At 48.2% G+C, this 21,776-nt stretch overlaps 1 protein-coding gene across 3 annotated transcripts in view; it reads right to left on the bottom strand.

The window, feature by feature from the left end:
• The window catches only part of STAB2 (stabilin 2), a 171,007-nt gene that overhangs the window by 125,798 nt on the left and 23,433 nt on the right, over positions 1-21,776 (bottom strand). For all 3 annotated transcript variants that reach the window (XM_056116349.1, XM_056116363.1, XM_056116356.1), the window contains exons 4-9: positions 19,408-19,493; positions 18,548-18,617; positions 9,345-9,440; positions 6,297-6,422; positions 4,162-4,358; positions 2,630-2,763 (exon numbers count right to left, since the gene is read on the bottom strand). In XM_056116349.1, the coding sequence (XP_055972324.1) occupies positions 2,630-2,763; positions 4,162-4,358; positions 6,297-6,422; positions 9,345-9,440; positions 18,548-18,617; positions 19,408-19,493 (709 nt within the window). The remainder of the gene's footprint in view (positions 1-2,629; positions 2,764-4,161; positions 4,359-6,296; positions 6,423-9,344; positions 9,441-18,547; positions 18,618-19,407; positions 19,494-21,776) is intronic.

Below are 21,776 nucleotides of genomic sequence, written 5' to 3'. Positions count from 1 at the left end.
GTTAAAGATGCATTAGCAGGAGTGTGCTGGTAGATGATTAAAACCAGATCTCTGGGGGAAAGCTCTGATGTGCAGCTTTTGCCAATTCCCAAAGCTCAAAGTCCATGTTGGCCAGTAAAAATACTACTGCGACACTTAAACGGTGGCAATATTCCTGATCATATATATGACAACCAGTGAATCGCAACTCTGGACTCCCACTGTTCGTCCTACTTGAAATGGGAAGGGTGGTAAGGAAGATGACGTTCACCGGGATCCTGGAGAAAAGCCTAGAAGAAAATACCAGGTAGGGAAAGAAAGTTTCAAAAGAGGGACAGGGAGATTGTGGTCATATTAGATGACAGATGTGACTGCTGCTCAGGAGAGGACTCCAAAGCCCTTGATTCGAGCTGTGTTTCTAAATACGGCTGGATGTAAGTTGTTCTACTTGCAACGGCATTTTTCACCCCCTGTCTGAGCCTTATCACTTCCTGCCTGCATTGCTCTGATATTTCCTTACTGGTCTTTCTGCCCTGTTTTTCGGCCCTGTGATCAATCCTTCACAGCTGCCCTGCTTGATTTTTTTTTCCCAAAAAGGGAAACCTGGTGTTTTTGTGCTTTTAAAATCTCCCAGACTTCTTTCATCTCCATGATAAGGTTTGGGTGCTAGGTAGGGCAGGCATGCACCTAGAAATAGAGGAGGATGTTCTTGCTTATCTCTCCTTCCTGCTGGTCTCAGCAAACTCGACCTTTATTTCAGATTGGAAGCTCATTCTCCTCATGCCGCGACAGAAGCAAACTCTCCTGACAGGGCCCTTCTATTGAAACCACCATTAAACCCTTGGTTCTGCTGGAGATGGGAAACTCTCTGAGAATCTCCATACCAGCTTTTGTCTCAGGTTTTCCAGTACCTAGGACAGTGCCTCATCGTTGAATAGAAAATTGACTAAGTACCCACTTAATTCTAGGAATCTTGAATTACAAGGGCTGTGAAACTGATTTCACTGGGTATCCTTCCCTTGTGTCTCACATACAGAAGAATAATCTCTTCAAATCATTCTAAAATCAAATAATTTATAGCAACATGGTGAAGTCACTTAACCTCCTTGAGTCTCATCTATGAAATGGAGTTAATAAAACCTGTGGTTGTTGATAGAAGACAAATAGCCAGCACAGTGCCAGACACATGACATATGGCAGAATCCCAGTTCCTGGCAGATGCCAAGGACAATGACGGCAGGCTGACAGCAGTGGCGCTGAGAGCAGCACTCGTGTGGAAGGGCTGGGAGATAGTAGAGTGTTAAGCTCAGGAACAAGCACCTTACATTTCAAGCTGCTTTCTACCAGAACCTGCCTCCAAGGATCAATTACTTCTCCTGTTCCTCCGAGCATCCTATTTAATTTTCTATGATATATCTTGGAACGTAAGGAAAGAAATTAAGGTAGCAAGGAAGAAGAAGAGAGCGGGAATTAATGGGTAGACAGGGGTAGGAGGTTCACTCATACTGGCGAAGGGAGAGAATGGTAGAGCTAACTCCTAAACAACACTGGAAACACAAAACCTAAGCTGTAACAACTGAGCTTTGTAATGTGCCTGTCAAGGTGACAGGCAGAGATGAGGGTGGGGATGGAGACAGGGTTTGGAAACTCTGGTGGAGGGAAGTTGACACTGGCGGTGGGATTGGTGTTGAAATATCATATGCCTCAAACTCAAAGATCAATAACTTTGTAAGTCACAGTTCTTTAATTCAATTTAAAAATTATTGTTTAAAGGTGGGAGAGAAAGCACTGAGACTTGAACCCTGACTCTCTCCCCTCTGCCCACAGCAAGTACAGATCTGTTGACTTGCCCCGTGCAAAACGATGCTTATGAAACCTCATAGGGAAAATCTACACTCTTGAGACCCAGGAGAGGAATAAAATGAACTTCCCAGGAAATAGGAGGAAGCTTTGGAAGCAAAGATGCTGTTGAATCATTCCATGACTCAAGGTCCTTAATGGGTCAGCACTCGGCGCGGTCAGGGGTGGGGGGCATCCTTGGCAGGTGCCCACCGCCACTGACAGGGAGACTAAAGTAGCACCAGGAGAAGCCTCTGTCTGGAAGCAAGTGACTTTATAGCCTTCAGTCCGCCGCTAATAAACATCCAAGACCTGTGCTGTTGTATCCAGAACATTCACTTATAAGAGAAGATATGCACTCTAAAGAGGAGACACCACTGGTTCCTCTTCCCCACAGGTCTGCGAGCTGCAAGGCTACCCACTCCCCTCCCGCCCACTTGGGCAGAGCTTCTGACTCGCAGGCAGCCCCATTGTTTGAAGGGGCAGGCAGAAAGCACCATCCTATTTGTTCCTTGTCCCCAGTCCTGTTTGGCACCACTTGGAGCAATATATCAGGGCTGAGGAAACAGGACTATACATCGGAGGCCAGAGACTGGGGAATGGGGCGTTTTCTTCTCCCAGGAGCTCTGACCACTCGCTGGCAAGCCAGCGGCCAGCTCCGTATTCCAGACTGTTCCTCTATGGGACAAGCCCCTAGTGACTAATTCTCTGGTTACATGGAGATCAGAGCGGAGTCTCTGCTCTGCTTCTTGCCGTGTGCACCGTGAGGGTGGGCTAGGGGGTCCTTGCCTCACCTGGGCAGGTGGCTTACCTGGTCTGGCCTGGGGCAATGGTGGTGCAGTTCGCGTGCTGGTGACAGGGGTTCCGGGATTCACAGAGGTCGGTCATGCTGCACCCCACTCCGGGTACGTAGTCGTGGAAGTGCTCCCTGCACTCGCAGTGGGACTGCGGGGGTGGGGGGAGCAGAGAGCAGCTGCTGGGTTGGTCGCTGTGCGCATGCTCCCCTGCCCAGCTGTTCTCCCTGAGCACCAACGTGCCGCTGGCTTTGGAGACCCGACTGGAAGCTAAACGCTGGCTGGAGAATCCCAATTCCCAAATCACGTTCCTGGGGTCTCAGGTGAGCGACACACCCAAGCATGCTTGGGGCTTACTCCTGGCTCTGCACTCAGGACTCACTTCCTGGCGAGGTTTGGGGGATGCTGGGGATTGAATCTGGGTCGGGCACATGCAAGGCAAGTGCCCTACCTGCTGTGCCTCTCTCTCTCTCTCTCTCTCTCTCTCTCTCTCTCTCTCTCTCTCGTGCCCATTTTGCTGACAGCTTCATTGTTCAAGCTTTTAGATCAGTTATAGGTGAGTAGAGATTGAGGTTCAGTTGGGACCGTTTTCTTACCTCAAAATAGTGGTTTTCCACCAGGGCACTCTACTGTGGGGTGCTGGGCAACACCTGGACTGTGTGTATGTGTGTTTCTGCATGTGTGTGTGCATGTGTGTGCACATGCACACACACACACAGAGCAGAGCCTGGGATTAAACTCATGTCCTCACACATACCACGTATGTCAACATATGCTATACCACAGCCCCTGGAGATGCTATTGGTTGTCACATGGGGGCGAGGGCAGTGCCACGGAAAGGCTGGGGTGCTACTGGCACCTGCAGCACAGAGAACAGCCCTTGAAGATGGATCCAGTCCAAGGGACTCACAATAGGGGCTTGAGAACCTTGCTCTAGGCTTTGGAAAGAGTGAAGCTCCTTCCGTGAAACTGTGGAAGTTTCTCAGCCCAGAGATGGACCTGGAACCTGCCTCTCAGCTCCTGTCTGTGTGGTGCTGGGGCCCCAGCCCAGGCCTCGCTCTATAGTGGAGCCAGGGCACCCATTTCTTGAGAGACAAAGTATATTTTCAGTCTCGTTCCCATGGTTCAGAGTGGAAAGAAAATTCTCTCTGGTTTTGAGGGTGAGGGTTGAGCTCCTTCATGTCTTGGCACACTGACCTCAGAATGGAGGGCAGGGATGATGAGTGACTGGACGTGAGGTGGGGGTGATTTCTAGCAGGAAACGTCTGGAATGTTCTCATAATGGTGTTTATGAGACTATGAGCCCTATGACTGTGTTTATGGGGAGTATGGAAGAATTTTCCTCTTCCTTCAATAGCAATGGCCATCTGTAGGGTAAGTGCCCCACACAGAAAATGTGACGGGCAGCTAGGGAGGGAGCAGGCACCCCCACATATGCAGTAAAGGAATGGGCTAGAGAAAGCTATGCCAGTGTGGAAACATGCCACAGCTGTGGCACCCCTGCCACGGTGTTGGTCAGCTGGCCCCATGCCCAGCACCCTCAGCTCACCTGTCCCGGCCCATCATACTTGCACACGGTGGACTGTGGGGGGCAGCCTCCAAAGTTGACTTGGCAGGGGTCCACTGGCAGACACACCTGCCCGTCCCCCTGGTAGCCCTCCCGGCAGGTACAGCGGTGGCGGTTCGGCCCCAGGTAGGTGCACTGGGCGTATGTGGGGCAGACGTTCTGGGAGCAGGGGTTGATAGCTTGAGAGGCAAAGATGAAAGAACAAAGTGGTTAAACACGTGCAGGGAAGGAAAACTAAGCTGAAGGAATTGCAAATTGCTGCTCAGCCTGACTGCAAAGGCAATCCCGTTTCAAGGAGGAAATACAAATGACTGCTCTGTGTGTGTGCGTGTGCACACGCATGTATTATGTGTGTGTGTGTAGAGGGAGTTCTGAGTGATGCTCAAGAGGCAGGGGAAGATCCTCTTGTAATTCTAACCCACTTTAGTGTGAGGACATGAAGATATGTGACAGCTTAGACCTCATGGTGCTGGGAATTATTTGGACTGCCCCAGTGGTGCTTAGGGTCCTCCAGGATTGCATCCAGCAATGCTCAGGGAACCATGTGGTGTCAGGGGTTCTTCTGGGTCAGTCACATACAAGGCATGAACCTCATCCCTGTACTATTTCTCCATTCCCAGGAATAGTTCCCCTTTTCTCACCCACCTATCAAAGAGATTATTATGGATGGCCATCAGAGATGGCAACTACATGTAAAGGTAAAGGTACTCCCATTGATCATCAATTTGCTCGAGCGGGCCCAGTAACGTCTCCATTGGAGACTTTGTTGTTACTGTGTCTGGCATATCGAATGCGTCACGGGGAGCTTCCCAGGCTCTGCCGTGTGGGCGAGATACTCTCGGTAGCTTGCTGGGCTCTCCGAGAGGGGCAGAGGAATCGAACTCGGGTCGGCCATGTTGGCTGCGTGCCAGGCAAACGCCCTACCGCTGTGCTATCGCTCCAGCCCAACTACATGTGATGTACATGAATCCAAATCTATCTATCTATCTATCTATCTATCTATCTATCTATCTATCTAAACTTAAATATAAACCTGCAAGAGAAAAAGCACTCATGTACAGAGAATTTATAGTACATAAGTGGCCCTTTTCCAAGTGCTTGTCATCCTCGATTAATACAGCCCTTTTATGTGGGAGCCACTCAGCTTCCCACTTAGTTGACATGAAAATGGAGGCAGAAGCATGTTAAAATATTTGTCCAACACCAATTATTTAGTAATGGGTAGATCTGGGATGTGAATTCATGCGATCTGCCTGGTTCCAGAGTACATGATCCTAGCCTCTCACAAAGCAAAGGAGTAGGATATGAAAAAAGATCAAGGAAGGAAGGAAGGAAGGAAGGAAGGAAGGAAGGAAGGAAGGAAGAAGGAAAAAAGAAGGAAGAAGGAAGAAAGGAGGATGGAAGGAGGAAGGAAGGAGGAAGGAAAGGAAAGAAGAAAGGAGAGATAGGAAGAAAGGAAGGAAAGAAAAAAGGAGAAAGGGAAGGAAGAAGCGAGGGAGGGAAAGAGAGAAAAGAAAAGAAGGAAGGTGAAATGGAGGGAAGGAAAGAGTGGGAGGAGGAAGTAAAGAAGAAAGGAAGAAAAGAAGGAAAAAAAGGAAGGAGGAAAGAAGTGATAGGAGGGAAGGAAGGAGAGAAGGAAAGAAAGAAGGAAGGAGAGGAAGGAGGAAAGGAGAGAAAGGAGGGAAGGAAGAAAATAAGGAGGAAGGGAAGGTAGGATGGAGGGTAGGAAGGAGAGAGTTTAGAAAAGAAAGAAGGTGAAAAGGAGGGAATGAAGGAGAGAAGGTGTAAGAAGGGAGGAAGGAAGGATAGAAGAAAGAGGGAGGGAAAAAGAGAAAGAGGGAAGAAAGAAAGATAAAAGTTGCAGAACATTGCATTTTACCCTAACATTGAACCAGGTGACACAAAACATGTGTAAACATCAGCACATGTGTTCTGTTTGGAGAAGGGACACTGTTTTCTCTGAGGACCCCCTGTGATGGGCCTGGTGCTTGACCCCTTTGATCTTCCGTTCAGCTGCCCACAGGAAACAGAAAGGGCCTTATGTCCAAGGTAGGGAGGCTGTGATTTCTTTTTCCTATGAGTAAGAAAAAAACTAGCAGGATGAGAATTCTACTCACGCTCGCATACTCTGCCATCGCCTTTGTAATTGGGGAGGCATTTGCATTCCAGCTTCGTGGCATCTTCACTGGAAGGGACGCACCTGGCGTGTTCTGGGCAGAGCAAGGCCGAGCAGGCGGGGACAGCTGCAGAGGAAGAGTGTGGAGGGACTGACTTTAGGGTTGGAGAAACTCAACAAGCGCAAAGGCAAAGTGGATTTCTTTTCTTTTTTTTTTCCTTTTCCATGGAAAAGGAAAAAAAAAAAAAGAAAAAATCCAGAACGAATAAGTAAAAAGTAACTCTTTTATTCTAACTCTCCCAGCCCACTCTCAAAGTAACCAATCATGCCAACAACCAAAAATAATCTAGTTAAGTATTTAGATATTTTTTAGAAACAAATGTGAATTGGTTAACGATGTAAATGATCAAATGTGAATTTAGCAACTTGGGTCTGGGATTATGAGTAAGTGGTAAAGCACATGCCTTGCATGTATGAGGCCTTGGGTTCAAATCCTGACACTGCATGTGCATGCCTGCATGTGTGTTTGTGTGTGTGTGTGTGCACGCATACACACACACACACACACATTAAACAAATGGAATAGTTAGCAACTTGATGTTTGATTTAACAATGCTGTATGGAGATCTTCAAGGATCAACTTGAGTCTCTGGTACTATATAATATTTTGCGGTCCAAGGGGAGTACTAGCTGTCAAAGTGCTCCGGGCTGCTCAGCGCACTTCATAACAGGAGCTTGAAAGTGTTGCATTCGACACTCTCCTTTTGGGTTTGTTTTTAGGGCCACATCTGGTGGTGCTCAAGACTTATCCTGCCTTTGTGCTGAGGGATCCTTCCTGGTGGGACTCCGGAACGATCCTATATGGTGCTGGAGGTCAAATCCGGGCTGGCCACGTGCAAGGAAAGCACCTTACCCACTGTATTTTCTCTCCGGCATTTCACTCACTACATTCCTTCACTTTTTCAAAGGAGAGTGGAACCCAGAGGGGAAGTTGAGTGAGAATGGAGGCACAGGGACAAAGCTCAGTGTTCACCCTTTGCCTGCTCTGGGGTTCACCAGTAGAGGGCTCTAGAAGGACAGTGCAGGGGGGCAGAGTTATTCCTCTTCCTCGTCCCAGTGAGCAGGGCGCCCTGCGTCTGCTGGGTTTTCCTTGCTGTCGGTAGTGTGGGCGTGTGAGACACCCATAGCAAGCCGTGCACCAAGAGCGCTGATCCCTCGGTCACCTCACATCCGCGGCCGGCGCCCAGTCCTTCCCCCCACTTGCACACTTCACATGGTGGGTGGGTCTAGCAACTTGGGTCTGGGTGCATCCTTCAGTGCCCCGAGGCACTGAAGGTCGCTGTCCGCCTGCCCACCTGTCCTGTGACGCTGGCCCTGAGATGGTCCCTGCAAACCAGTGACCCTGCCCTCTACTCTGTCAGCTGCCCATTCAGTGTCCCCAACAAAATCTGAATCCAGCCTTGGGCATGTTTGGCCTTTCCAAGTCAATATTTCCTTGGCTATACTCCGTCAGCCCTAAGATTTCTCTTTTGCATTTTTTAATAACCATTCTCTAAAAATAAAATAGCTTTTACAAAAATCTGCAGCATGCATAGAATCCTAGTGACAACATGATGTAAGTGTAGGATGGGCCCCGGTGGCAACCAGCATGTGTACATGCTCCACTGGATCCGCCACCCAACGGGTAATTCCACTCTTTTCCTCTGTCTCCCCTGCCCTGACTTCCCCGTCCTTTCCCTTCTTCTAGCCATGGATTGGCGTGTGTCCCAGAGTTCATTTTTGTTCTCTGTAGTCCATTTGTCTGTTTTCTTCATATAGCACACATGAATGAATTTCTATAGCATGTGTTTTGCTCTGTCTTATAGCTACTCTTTAAGCCTAGCTGATTCATTCTTTTTTCTTTTTTTCTTTTTTCTCTTTTTTATTTTTATTTATTTATTTATTTTTAGCTTTTTTGGGGTCACACCCAGCGATGCTCAGGGGTTCTCTGCACTCACTAATTACTACTGGTGGTATATGGAAAACTCTATGGGATGCCGGGGATTGAACCTGGGTTGGCCGCATGCAAGGCAAATTCACTACCCGCTGTACTATTGCTTCAGCACTCCGATTCATTCCTAAACGTCCCTTTAAAAAGCATCTTGTGGGGCTGGAGGATAGCACAGCAGGTAGGATGCTTGCCTTGCACACGGCTCATCTGAGTTTGATCCCCGGCATCCCATTTGGTTCCCTGAGTACTGCCAGGAGTGATCCTTGAGTGCAGAGCCAGGATCAACCCCTGATCATTGCTGGGTATTGCCGTCTGCAAACAAAAATCAAACAAAAAATCACCTTGTGGTTTCTATCTTTTGATTTGACCAGCTCTGATTCAATTGCTCCAAGAATTGCAAAGGATTTGAACACCAGCACTTTGAGACACAAGTTTTGCGAGCATTGGCAAATCATGACTTTCAGTCACCTTCATTTCCTGCTTCTGTTTTTTATCTTTGTGCCTCACCACTGAGAGCAACCCTAGATACTGGTGCCTTTACCAGCTGGCTAACTGGCCGCGTGCCACCCCCATATCTTTGTCTCCATCCCACCCTTCGCCAGCTTGACTTCCTAAAACACACCTGAAGACATGTCACTACGCTGCTCCCAGCATTCTGTGACTTCCAGCCTTCTGGCATCTTCACCCCCTAATCCTCCCATGTCCTTCTTTCTTCTCCTTTTCTTTAAAAAAGTTAAAAAAAACCCCAAAACTTGGGGGTGTCACATCCAGTGATACTCAGGATTTACTCCTGGCTCTGTGCTCAGAGACCACTCCTGGGGGACCAGAGGAGATGCCAGGGACAGGGAACCCTGCTAGGCAAGTGTCCTATCTGCTGTCCTATCACTCCATTCCCCTCCCTTCCTTTTCTTTTCCCCCTTTCTTTGTAATTTTCTTGTTTTCTTCCAGTGAAATGTGTTCATGGCCTTGTCCCTGGAGAGCCCTGGGGCATGACCATGAAGCTGCTGTATGCACATCTGGCCTCTTTGGCCTGTGTGACATCCGGAGACAGGTACTTACGCTGGTCACAGCTGGGGCCTGTGTATGCCGAGTAGCACTCGCAGCTCCCGTTGCCTGTCAGCCCGCTGCTGCACACGCCATGTACACAGTTGCACTCTGCAGGCAGAGAGAGGCATTTTCAGGATCTGACATTAGGCTCTTTTTATATTTTGTTTTGTGTTTGGGGCCACTGCTGGCTGTGCTCAGGACTTACTCTTGGCTCTGAGCTTGGGGATCACTCCTGGGGGATTCAGGGGACTGTAAGTGGTGTCAGGGATGGAACCTGGGTTGGCTTTGTACAAGGCAAGTGCCCGGCCGCTGTACTCTCTCTCCAGCACCTCTTTTAATTTTTTAATTTATTATTGTTATTATTGGGCTGGAGTGATAGCACAGCAGGTAGGGCGTTTGCCTTGCGTGCAGCCAGCCCGGCCGAGCCAGGTTCGATTCCTCCGCCCCACTCAGAGAGCCCGGCAAGCTACCGAGAGTATCTCACCCGCATGGCAAAGCTTGGAAAGCTACCCGTGACGCATTCAAGATGCCAAACACAGTAGCAACAAGTCTCAAAATGGAGACGTTACTGGACCCGCTCGAGCAAATCGATGAACAACGGGAGGACAGTGCTACAGTGCTACTTTTTGAGTCACACACATGATGATGCTCAGGGGTTAACTCCTGGCTGTGCACTCAGGAATTACCCCTGGTGGTACTTGGGGGACCATATGGGATGCTGGGGATAGAACCTGGGTCAGGCACATGCAAGGCAAATGCCCTACCCACTGTGCTATCATTCCCACCTCAGGCCCCTCTTTTTAAAGATATATTTCTGGACTGAGAATCTTTTGAGAATCTACTGAGAATATTCATGATGCGATGGAGGACCCCTCCTGGGCTTAATCTTCTTAGTCTTAAATTTATTATGCAGAAAACGTGTTGCTAATGGTGCCTGCCTCATGGGACTTCTGTAGAGCAAAGTGTGATCATGGAATGAGGGTCAGCCTCTGCTCCCCTCTTAGACGCTGATGCCAAACATGGCCGGCCACCACGCTTCCCCTCTCATCTGCATGCCGGGGGACCCAAGTCCTCGCATGGGGCTTCTCTCGGAGTCTCCCATTCTGATGCAGCCTCCAGACAGGATGAATTGAACTTGGAACTGACAGCTCTGGGGAACTGGACATGCAGGGCCGCCAACAGCAGCCAAGAAAATGTCCTACCTAGGGCCAGCAAAGAAAGACACATTAAGGAGCCCTTGGCACCTGTTGGAGCCACTTCCACAAATCTGCACAGAGGCAGGAAACTTGAGGCATATGCCTTTAAAGAGGTCATAGCCCTGACCACGGGGGTCAGAGTGGCAGGATGGGGAAAGGCCTCCATGATGTGTCCCCTCGGAGTGGCCTCACAGTGGCCACCGGTTGCCATGCACATCCATCATAACTGTCACCTGCTTTTCGGATCCTTGCAGTTGGGGACCTACTCTCACTCCTCTTTGAATCCCCCTGGCAGGGATCTCTGGCAGGATGAATGCTTTCTAGGGGCTGAAAGGGACTGGGGTGGGAACCCACACTCTGTGGGCAGACATGGACCCAACCCTGCCTCTGTCTCCATCATAGCTGATGGCTTTGAGAAGATTCTAATTTTTGATCCACCAAAGAAGGGACCCCGCATAAGAATTGTCATGGACATCCAAGGAGATTCTGTATGTCCACTTTGGTAGATGGCCAGGGGCATGTAAAATGCTATTGTTAGGAGGCCAGGGTCGTGGGATTGATTGGAGGGTCGGGTTAGAGGAGGGGTCTTCTGTTTTTCTCTCTTTTGTTTTGTTCTTCGGCCACACCCAGCAGTTCTTAGGGCTTACTCCTGGCTCTGTGCTTGGGGGAACGTTTAGGATGCCGCGGATCGAACCCAGGTCTGCTGCGTGCAAGACAAGCTCCCTACCCTCTGTGCCATTGCTCCAGCCTGAGAAGGGGGACTTCGTATTCTATAGCCCAAGCAGTCCTTGAGCTATAGCCCATTGAGAAGGCTTGGGCACTGGTAGCTGAGACGAAAACTCTTCTTGGATGCTGCAGCGTAAAGCATCTCTCAATGCATCAATAGTGGGGAAGAGAATCTGGCATCAGGTTAAAGCGGGTGTTAAAAATAAACTGCAGTTAATAGAGTTGTCCTACTTACAGGCAAAACTGTCATCTCCACAGGCCAACACAGCACATGAAACCACACTGGCACCCAGTGGACATAGGCTGAAATGGCTTGCACATTCCCTTTGTCCTTGATAATGTGACTGGCCAGTTATCACTGAACCATTCACTCATTCATTCATTCACTCATGCGTGTTTGTTCATTCATTCATCTTCATTCATTCATTGTGATGATCTCTTAGCTGTAGATTGTTTTTGTTCTAGCTTCTCTTTGGCTGCTAAGATCTTTCTGGGTTATCAGTCCACGGAGACAGACTAGAACATTCCTGGATTAAAGGCGAGGACGGCTTAGGGAGGTTACAGGCTACTCGGGTCGGTCTGGCTTCAATGCCTGTTCTTTTCCTTTTATGTTCTAGAGCAACGATCCAACATAGAGGCCACTAGCCCAGTGTGGCAGTTTAAACAAGTAGGGAGTGTGAGCTAAAATGCAAATTCAGATACTCACTCTCCCTGGCCACACCACAGTGCTCAATGGCTGCATCATCACACAGAGTTCTACTAGCACCTAGTCTGGAGACTTTTCTCCCAAGTTTCTGTTTAGCTCTCCAATTTTATCTTTTGGGGGAGGTAGGTGGGAATGGGCCACACCTAGCAGTACTCAGACTATTTCTGCTCTGTGCTCAGGAGTCACCCCTGGTGGTGTTTAGGACCTGAATATGGTACCAAGGCTCAAGACAGGGTTATGTTTCATAATGTCCAAAAGGAAAGAGAGAGAGAGAGAGAGAGAGACAGACAGACAGACAGACAGATAGAGGCAGAGACAGAGGAGAGAGAAAAGGAGGAGAAAAAGGGAGAGAGAGATAGAGAGAGAGGGAGAGGGAGAAAGAGGCAAAAAACAGAGAGAGGAGGAGGAATAAACAAGATACATAGAGAGGGAGAGAGAGGGAGAGAAAGAGAGACAGACAGACAGACCGACAAAGAGACAGAGTCAGAGACAGAGGAGAGAGAAGAGGAGAGGAAAAAGGGAGAGAGAGAGGGAGAGAGGGAGAAAGAGGTAGAGAAACAGAGAGGGAGGAGGAGTAAAAAAGAGACAGAGAGGGAGAGAGAGAGAGAGAGAGAGAGAGAGAGAGAGAGAGAGAGAGAGAGAGAGAGCCTGTTACCAAGACATAGAGGCAGATGGGAGAGGTGTTGGGAGGGAAACTGGGGACATTGGTGGTGGAAAATGGACACTGGTGGAGGGTTGGTGTTGGATCACTGTATGATTAAAACTATATCAGGAGCAGTTTTGTAACTGTGTATCTCCCTATGACTCAATTTAAAAAAATACAGAGTTATGCTGAAATGACTTCAGACAAAGCAATAGCCTTTCCTTCTATCTGCCAGTGCCCTTCTTTTTCTAAATTTTGACTTTCAGAATAATTACTTGGCTTTCATGGCAGGAAGCCAGGAGGATGCTCTCTGTCTTCCTGCCCATTTCAATATTTGTTTAAAATCAGTGATGTCCTCTCCAGTGTCATGGAAGGGAAGTAGCAGTTAGGAGACATTATTTCTAAACAGTTGCTTGATAGTTTGCTAGCCTACTGCTATTTGTAGATAATATTAAAAATATAAATGTTGGTCTGGATTAACGCATAGTCCTTTCACTTTTCTGCTCCAAGCTGCTGGGTTCTGCATTAAGTCCTTGTGCTTCTGGGGCTGCGGCCGTGCTGGAGAGCCGCCCGTGGGGGGCAACTGGTGACCTCGGTAGGGCGTGAAGGACGGACCGGAACGCCCCCCTTCCCATGAGGTTTTAGTCGCCCCCACACTCCCGGCTCATACCTGCTGTCCACAAGGCTCCCATGTGGCCGCCATCTTTCTTTCCAGAGAGGAGAGGGCGAATGGGGCAACACCCTTTCCCCTCCGGCAGACTTGATGGCCTGGATCAATGCATAGTCCGTTCACTTTTCTGCTCCAAGCTGCTGGGTTCTGCATTAAGTCCTTGTGCTTCTGGGGCCGTGGCTGTGCTGGAGAGCCGCTCGTGGGGGGCAACTGGTGACCTCGGTAGGGCGTGAAGGACGGACCAGAACGCCCCCCTTCCCATGAGGTTTTAGTCGCCCCCACACCCCCGGCTCATACCTGCTGTCCACAAGGCCCCCATGTGGCCGTCATCTTTCTTTCCAGAGGGAGGAGGGCGGAAGGGAGCAACACCCTTTCCCCTCTGGGCAGAAATGATTGCCTGGATTAACGCATAGTCCTTTCACTTTTCTGCTCCAAGCTGCTGGGTTCTGCATTAAGCCCTTGTGCTTCTGGGGCTGTGGCCGTGCTGGAGAGCCGCTCGTGGGGGGCAACTGGTGACCTCGGTAGGGCGTGAAGGACGGACCGGAACGCCCCCCTTCCCATGAGGTTTCAGTCGCCCCCACACCCCCGGCTCATACCTGCTGTCCACAAGGCTCCCATGCGGCCGCCATCCTTCTTTCCAGAGAAGAGAGGGCGAATGGGGCAACACCCTTTCCCCTCCGGCAGACTTGATGGCCTGGATTAACGCATAGTCCTTTCACTTTTCTGCTCCAAGCTGCCGGGTTCTGCATTAAGTCCTTGTGCTTCTGGGACTGAAAGGGTGTTGCTCCCTTCCGCCCTCCTCCCTCTGGAAAGAAAGATGGCGGCCACATGGGGGCCTTGTGGACAGCAGGTATGAGCCGGGGGTGTGGGGGCGATTAAAACCTCATGGGAAGGGGGGCGTTCTGGTCCGTCCTTCACGCCCTACCGAGGTCACCAGTTGCCCCCCGCGAGCGGCTCTCCAGCACGGCCACGGCCCCAGAAGCACAAGGACTTAATGCAGAACCCAGCAGCTTGGAGCAGAAAAGTGAACGGACTATGCATTGATCCAGGCCATCAAGTCTGCCGGAGGGGAAAGGGTGTTGCCCCATTCGCCCTCTCCTCTCTGGAAAGAAAGATGGCAGCCACATGGGAGCCTTGTGGACAGCAGGTATGAGCCGGGAGTGTGGGGGCGACTAAAACCTCATGGGAAGGGGGGCGTTTCGCTCCGCCCTTCACGCCCTACCGAGGCCACCGGTTGCCCCCCGCGAGCGGCTCTCCAGCACGGCCACGACTCCAGAACACAGAAACCAATTTCTTAACTATCTGACTTTCAGTAGAAATACTTCCAGGGTCAATAGGTAAAAGAGCAGAAATCCAAAACCAACATTTAATTCTTGAACCCAGCCGTAGAAAGCAAATCACTTCACAATGCTTTTTCAGCATGTCTGATTTGGGGGGGGGGTAAACTCTAAATAATAGTGGTGAATCTTTTATTGAAACAATGAATCTAATCAAAGCAGATAGAGTGTTAACTAGAATTCATCTGCCTCACAGGGACGGGGAGGGGTGGGGGGTGGAGTTTTATTGGGGTTCTTCATGGTAAAAAATAAGTATTGGTAAAGGGAAATGTGTTTGATATTTGCATGACTGAGACAGAAACCTGAAAGCTTTGTAACCTTTCCCACAGTGATTCAATAAATAAATAAAAAAATATATAAATGTGAGAAATATGCTTTAAATTTGCTTTTTACAAATTTTCCTTATGGAATCATCTTTCATGGAGTGGAGGATAAATAAAGATTTGGGCACTAGGGGAAGCTTGATACTTACAATTATAATTGTTAACATTCCTTGTGCACTGATCATCCCATTAAATCCTTACAATTATCCTAGAGGAGGTAATAGCATTTTTATTTTAACAAAGGAAGCCACAGACAGATGGTGTGTTAAAGAAAAAAAACTTAAGTTCCCTGGCCAGAAAGATAGTAGAGTGGGTAAGGCACTTGTCTTGCAGGAGGCAGAGTTGGGTTTGATCCTCCACACCCCATATGAACCTGCTGCACCATCAGGAATGATCCTTGAGAAAACAGCCAGGAGAAAGTCCTGGGCACAGGTGTGTAGCTACCCTACCCCTCAAAAACAAAACAAGATCAACTTAATGTTTCAAATTTATAATTTGGGATGAAAGTCAACCTGAGGCTTCCACCAGAGTTCTAGAAATTATTTTCCTATACTGTTTCAAACCATGCTCCTGGGTCAAAGTAATGTGGCTGGAGCGAATTAAGATAGTTATTCATACTTATTTATTCTTGCTCCCACTCTGTCATGGGTACATTCACTTACTCTTTTCATTCGCTCATTGTATTCATCCCAGCCACAAAAGAGCAGTGTGTGACCCTGAAGCAGAAGGCTCTGTTGAAGGTGTTGGAGATGAAGAGACAGCGCAAGACATATGCATACCAGGAGCCCATGAATTAAACTGAGAAATCGCCCACTGCAGCCAAGAATTTATGACAGTGTGCCAATTTATCCAGGCTTGGATGTCTGATGTGTGTATGTCGATTTTCTTGCAAAAATTACTTAGTCAACGCAACAATGACTGAAGCTGATTTTTCCATGAAGGCCAGAACCAAGGCGGTGTTGGAGAAACTGTTAGTTTTGTGTGTGTGTGTGTGTGTGTGTGTGTGTGTGTGTGTGTGTGTGAGATTATGGATCTGGTAGGCTTGGTCCCTCCTCTTTATTTTCTAGACTTCGGAAGTCTGAATTTCAGCCCACTTCCAGTATCCTGCAGACCCTGCCTAGGAAGACTGCACCATTGTGGGAAGTTCCTCCAAAACAAAGACCCCTTCCCTTACCCACTGTGGATATTTCTTTCCTATGGCTGCCATAACACATCACCACAGGATGTAACAGTGTCACAATAAAACCTATGCAAGATGTATTAAGGAGGTTGGAAGTCCATAATCACTCTTCTAAAAACAGGGGCAGTGTGATGGGTTCTCCTCCTTTCCGGTTCTCTTCCTTCTGATTTCTGGAGATTTCTGGAGACCATCCACTGACTTGACTAGTTTCCTCCTTTCATTTGGGGAGTGGGTGGGGGAAGGAACAGGGAAGATGGGAAGAAATGGATGACGGAGTAGAAAGTGGTAGGGCTGGTGGTGGAAGTGGAGACTTCTGGGGAAATCAGTGCTGACACCAGGATCCCGAAAGACCTCAGGGGTGGACGGGCCAGGCCAGATGGATATGACTTCCTGGTGCCCAGGGGAGGGAACCTCATGAAGTCAGGGATTTGGGGGTGCTGGGGAGGGAAGACACAGGCAACCGTGCTCAGGGCTTATTCCTAGCTCTGTGTTCAGGGATCCCTCCTGGTGGGGATCAAGAGACCATATGTGATGCTGGGGATTCAAACTTGGATTGGGCCACATACTAGGCAAGTGATATATCCTCTCTCCAGCCCCTGTGCATTTAAGTGTTTTTTTTTTTGTAGGAGTACTGCTATTTATTTAGCCACTGATTAGCTGATTGAATTGGGCATGAACTCCACCTTAATTTTTTTAATTTAATTTTTTTCTTTTTATATTTATTTATTGAATCACTGTGGGAAAAGTTACTAAGCTTTCAGGTTTAAGTCTCAGTCATACAATGATCAAACACCTTTCCCTTCACCAGTACTCATTTTTCACCACCAAGAACCCCAGTACACCTCCCCTCCCACCCCTCCCAATGCCTGTGAGGTAGATGATTTCTACTTAACTCTTCTCTACATTGATTACATTCATTATTTCGACAAAAGATGCACCATTATTGTTTAGAATTTCCCCCCAAACAATCAGAATTGCTGAAAAGGCATTGTGAAATTTTTTGTTTTCTATAGCTGGTTATGAGAATCATATAATGTCACACGGCCACGATTTTGGATTTCTGCAAAGAGCCAGATAATTACAAGATTGGTTTCTGTGTGTCTGGTTTTGTGGCTGTGCCGGAGAGCTGCTCGTGGGAGCTGCTCGTGACCTTGGTAGGGTGTGAAGGATGTGCCAGTACCACTCCCCTTCCCATGAGACTGCAGTTGCCCCATCACTGCCGGCTCATACCTGGCTTTCCTATAAGCTCTGAGGTGGCGGCCACCTTGCTGCCAGAGGGGGAAAAGGCGGAAGGGAGCAACACCCTTTCCCTCCCAGGGAGGCATGGTGCCATAGTTTAACGCATGGTCCATTCACTTTTCTGCCACAAGCTTCCAGGATCTGAATTAAGTCCTTTTGCCTCTGGAGCCATAGCTGTGCCAGAGAGCCGCTCGTGGGGGGCAATTTGTGACCTCCATAGGGCGTGAAGGATGTGCCGGTACCGCCCCCCTTCCCAGGAGACTGCAGTTGCCTCATCACCTCCGGCTCATACCTGGCTTTCCAATAAGCTCTGAGCCGGCGGCCACCTTGTATGCAGTCCAGATGCATTTCTGCCCAAAGCCTCTGGGTTTCAAGATTTGTTTCTGAGTCTCCGGTATCATGGCTATTAATTAGCTTGATCAGGAGCCAGAAAGGCCGTTTGTAGGCGGCGACCTGGGGTCTCGTTGGGATGGGGAGAAAGAGTCGGCTCCACCCCCATGTGGTGAGGCCCCATGTGTCTTGTCACTGCAGGCCCAAACCTGACTGTCCAGTGGCCTCTGGAGGATGATGGTCACCAGGCCGCCAGGCACGAAACCTAGTCCCACCTGGAGTGGCCCAGTGCCAGTAACCTACTGCAGGAACAGGACGCATTTCTGCCAAAGACCTTTGGGTTCCAAGATTCATATCTGAGTCTCTGGGATCATGGCCATTAAGCAGTTCAATCAGGAACCAGAGAGGCCATGCCTCCAATTATATAGCTGAGCCGGAGGTGGTTTGTGGGTGTGTCTCCCACATACCTAACTTTTGGCCATTTACTTTCTGGTAAACTTTGTCCCAAGTTTTTGGGGTGTGGCCAAAGGCACAGAAGCAATTTTGGAGTATCTGAAAGTCTGACGTTGCCATCAGGCTGCTGGTGCACTCACCTCACAGGTACAGATTGACCTGCTGGCGGCACCATACCCCCAGCATTTAAGTTTTAAGCTCAGCACAGTGCTGAAAGGAAGGGAAACATCTTTCTGATCAGAGATGGTATTTTATTAGACCTGTTGGTTTTCTAATTTGCTGTGTAAAGTTGATTATGTATTATGTATGCACTTCAGTGTTTTCAGCATAAGAGTATTCTTTCTGGGGGTACGGAACATTTTTGACTTCCAACAAGTACAAACACATTCAGCGTCACAAAAATCAGACGTACCTGATGAACAATTGGGTCCAAAGAAGTTGTCGTCAGCACAGGTTTCACAGGCGGTGCCGCCAAAGCGGTCCTGGACAGCACCAGGGAGACACCATTAGAACCAGGAGACCCGGATCACTCACAAACCCCTTCCCTAGTCTGCCCACTGGGGGTCTCTCACATGGATCTTTGCTCTCTGCCTTTCCCAAAGCTTCTTCTAGTTCCTCCTTTTTTTCTTGACTGTGAGTAGCCTTTTACCAAGATCCTGGAACTTCAGAAGAAAACTGCCTTGTCTGTTCAAAGGTCTGGCTCTGGAGCCAGCCACCTTATAATTTCCCCCCCAGCAGGAGTGGAAAAATGCAAACTCTTTCCATTTTCCTTTTTTAAACAGAGTGGTACTTAATCCCTTTCAAAAGGATTTCTTTGTATTTAAATCATCTCAGGCTTTAAACCTGCAAAAAATTACTTTCAATTTGGGGATGACAAAGGAATTCAGGATCAGCAGATCCAAAGTTTAACAACGGGGGCCCAGGACAGGCCCTAAAGTGACCCACCACAGTGGTGATAAGTAACTGTAATGAGGACATTTCCACAAGCCTGTGTGATTTTCCAAGGTCTTTTCACGTCTAAGATCCCATTTTACTCTTTCAGCAAATGAATGGAGTTGCGGAGGTTTTATTAGGAAACCCATTTTACAGATGTCTCTGCCTAAGGCTGGGGGGCCAGAGGACTCACTCTAAGGTCTCCTGGTCCTACGAGATCATTCTGTGGAAGGCATATTGTCTTTCTGATTCTTACTACTTAGACTCCACCTGGGAGGAGGCACAGCAGGTAAGAGAGGAAGCAGCATGGAGGAGGAAAAGGAGAAGTAGAGAACTTACTTGGCAGGAGCAGCTTCCGTCTCCATCCATGCCTTCTGCACAGCTGCCCCGGCCATTGCAGGGCGACCTCGCTCCTCCCGGGCACTCTAGGGAACCAAGAGCTCAGAGTCACACACACTCTGCAAGGTGAGTTCAACACCCACAGAGCGTGCTCCCAAGTAGGGACAAGGAATCACTCAACACATGGATGGGGCCCTTTCTGAGGGGACAGGGGTGCAGAACCAGGAGCGTCTCCTGTAAAGAGGTGCTGGTCGGGGGGAGATGGGGGGGCAAAGCACTAGGCTGACTGCCAGTTCTCAAGCATTTCTCTTTCCTGGGCACCGATTCATTCCCATTCTGTAGTTCCTAGGGTGGCTGGTGCTGTTGGCAGTCGAGGAGGCGGAAGTTCAGAGGAGTCACATGACTTAACTCAAGGGCTCACAGTTTATAAATGGATGGGTTGGGAATTTATTGACTTTTTAAATTTTTATTTATTTATTTAAAAATTATATATATTTTTAATTAATTTTAAAAAAAATATAGCACAGCGGTAGGGCTTTCGCCTTACAAGCGGCCAACATGGCCGACCCGAGTTCGATTCCTCCGCCCCTCTCGGAGAGCCCGGCAAGCTACCAAGAGTATTCGATATGCCAGACACAGTAACAACAAGGTCTCCAATGGAGACGTTACTGGGCCCGCTCGAGCAAATCGACGATCAACGGGAGGGCCTTTACCTTTTACCTTTACCTTTATTTAAAAATTAAATCACAGTGAGGTTGTTCAGGAATGGGTTTCAGTACAATGTTTCAATACCTGTCCCTTTACCAGTATACATTTCCCACCACCAAAGTGTCCCCATTTTCTCTCTCTTACCCTCCCCCAACACCACTATGACAGGCTTTTCTTTCTTTTTTTTTTTTTTTTTGCTTTTTGGGTCACACCCAGCAATGCACAGTGGCTACTCCTGGCTTTGCACTCAGGAATTACTTCTGGTAGTGCTTGGGGTACCATATGGGATGCTGGGAATTAAACCTGGGTTGGCCGCATGTAAGGCAAATGCCCCATCCACTGTACTATCATTTTAGCCCCAGCAGACACTTTTCTTCTGTGTGTCTCTCTGTCTCTGTCTCTCTGTCTCTCTGTCTGTCTCTCTGTCTCTCTCTCTCTCCCCCCCCCATCTGAGCATTATGGTTTGCAACATAGATACAGAAAGATTATCATGTATATCCCTTTACCTACTTTCAACACTCAATTCTTGTCCAGAGTGATCATTTCCAACAATTATTGTCATACTGATCCCTTCTCTATCCTAATTGCCCTTTGTCCCCCACACACTTGTGGCAAGTTTCAAACCATTGACTAGTCTTCCTGACTCCTGTTTTCCCTGGCCCTGGATATTAGTCTCATACTGGTTTTTTTTTTAATATTCCATGAATGAATGAAGTCTGTTCTATATCTGTTCCTATCCTTCTGACTCATTTCACTCAACATGATAATCTCCATGTTCATCTACTTATAATCAAATTTTATGACTTCATTTATCCTAACAGCTGCATAGTATTCCATTGTGTAGATGTGCCATAGTTTCTTTATCTATTCATCTGTTCTCTGGCACTTGACTTGTTTCCAGATTCTGGGTATTGTGAATAGTGGTGCAATGAACATAGACATGCAGATGGCATGTCTGCTGTGTTTTTGGGACCCCAGGGAATATTCCCAGAAGTGGTATTTCTGGGTTGTATGGAAACTCAATTTGTAGTTTTTAAAGGAATGTCCGTATTGTTTTCCAAAAAGACTGGAGTAATCGGTATTCCCTGAACAATGAATGAAAGTCCCTTTCATCCACACCAGCACCGGTTGTTCTTATTTTTTCTTGGATTTGTGCCAAGCTCTATGGTGTGAGATGATATATCATTGTTGTTTTGATTTGCATCTCCCTCGTGATTAGTGATGTAGAACATTTTTTATGTGACTTTTTGGCTATTTGAATCTCTTCTTTGGGAAAGTTTCTGTTAGTTTATTCTCCCCATCTTTTTGATGGGCTGGGAAATGTACACTGTGAAGGGACGGGTGTTGGAACATCCTATGAGTGAAATGCAGTTATGAATAACATGACTCTAGGGCCAAGTATCTTATTTTTGTGCAGGGTAGCACCTGGGGTGCTCAGAGGCTTCTACCTTAGAGCTCAGAAGCTAAAACCTGCACCCCAACCCCCTGAGCTATCTCTCAGGCATATTCATCATTCTCACACCTGACTCAAGTCTGGGCAGCACCAGTAAGAAGGAGGGGTAAACTTCTCCGGTATTATCCGATCTGGGCTCGTACTTTTGAGGAATCCCTAGTTTGGCTTCTGGGCTGACTCAGAAAAACAAGAGTCTTCTCCACCCTGA

Source organism: Sorex fumeus, unplaced genomic scaffold (genome assembly GCF_029834395.1).
Source record: "Sorex fumeus unplaced genomic scaffold, SorFum_2.1 ptg000003l, whole genome shotgun sequence".
NCBI classification, from domain to species: Eukaryota; Metazoa; Chordata; class Mammalia; order Eulipotyphla; family Soricidae; genus Sorex; species Sorex fumeus.
The sequence above is the reverse complement of the archived record's forward strand: the minus strand, read 5'-3'. Positions and strand labels throughout refer to the sequence as shown.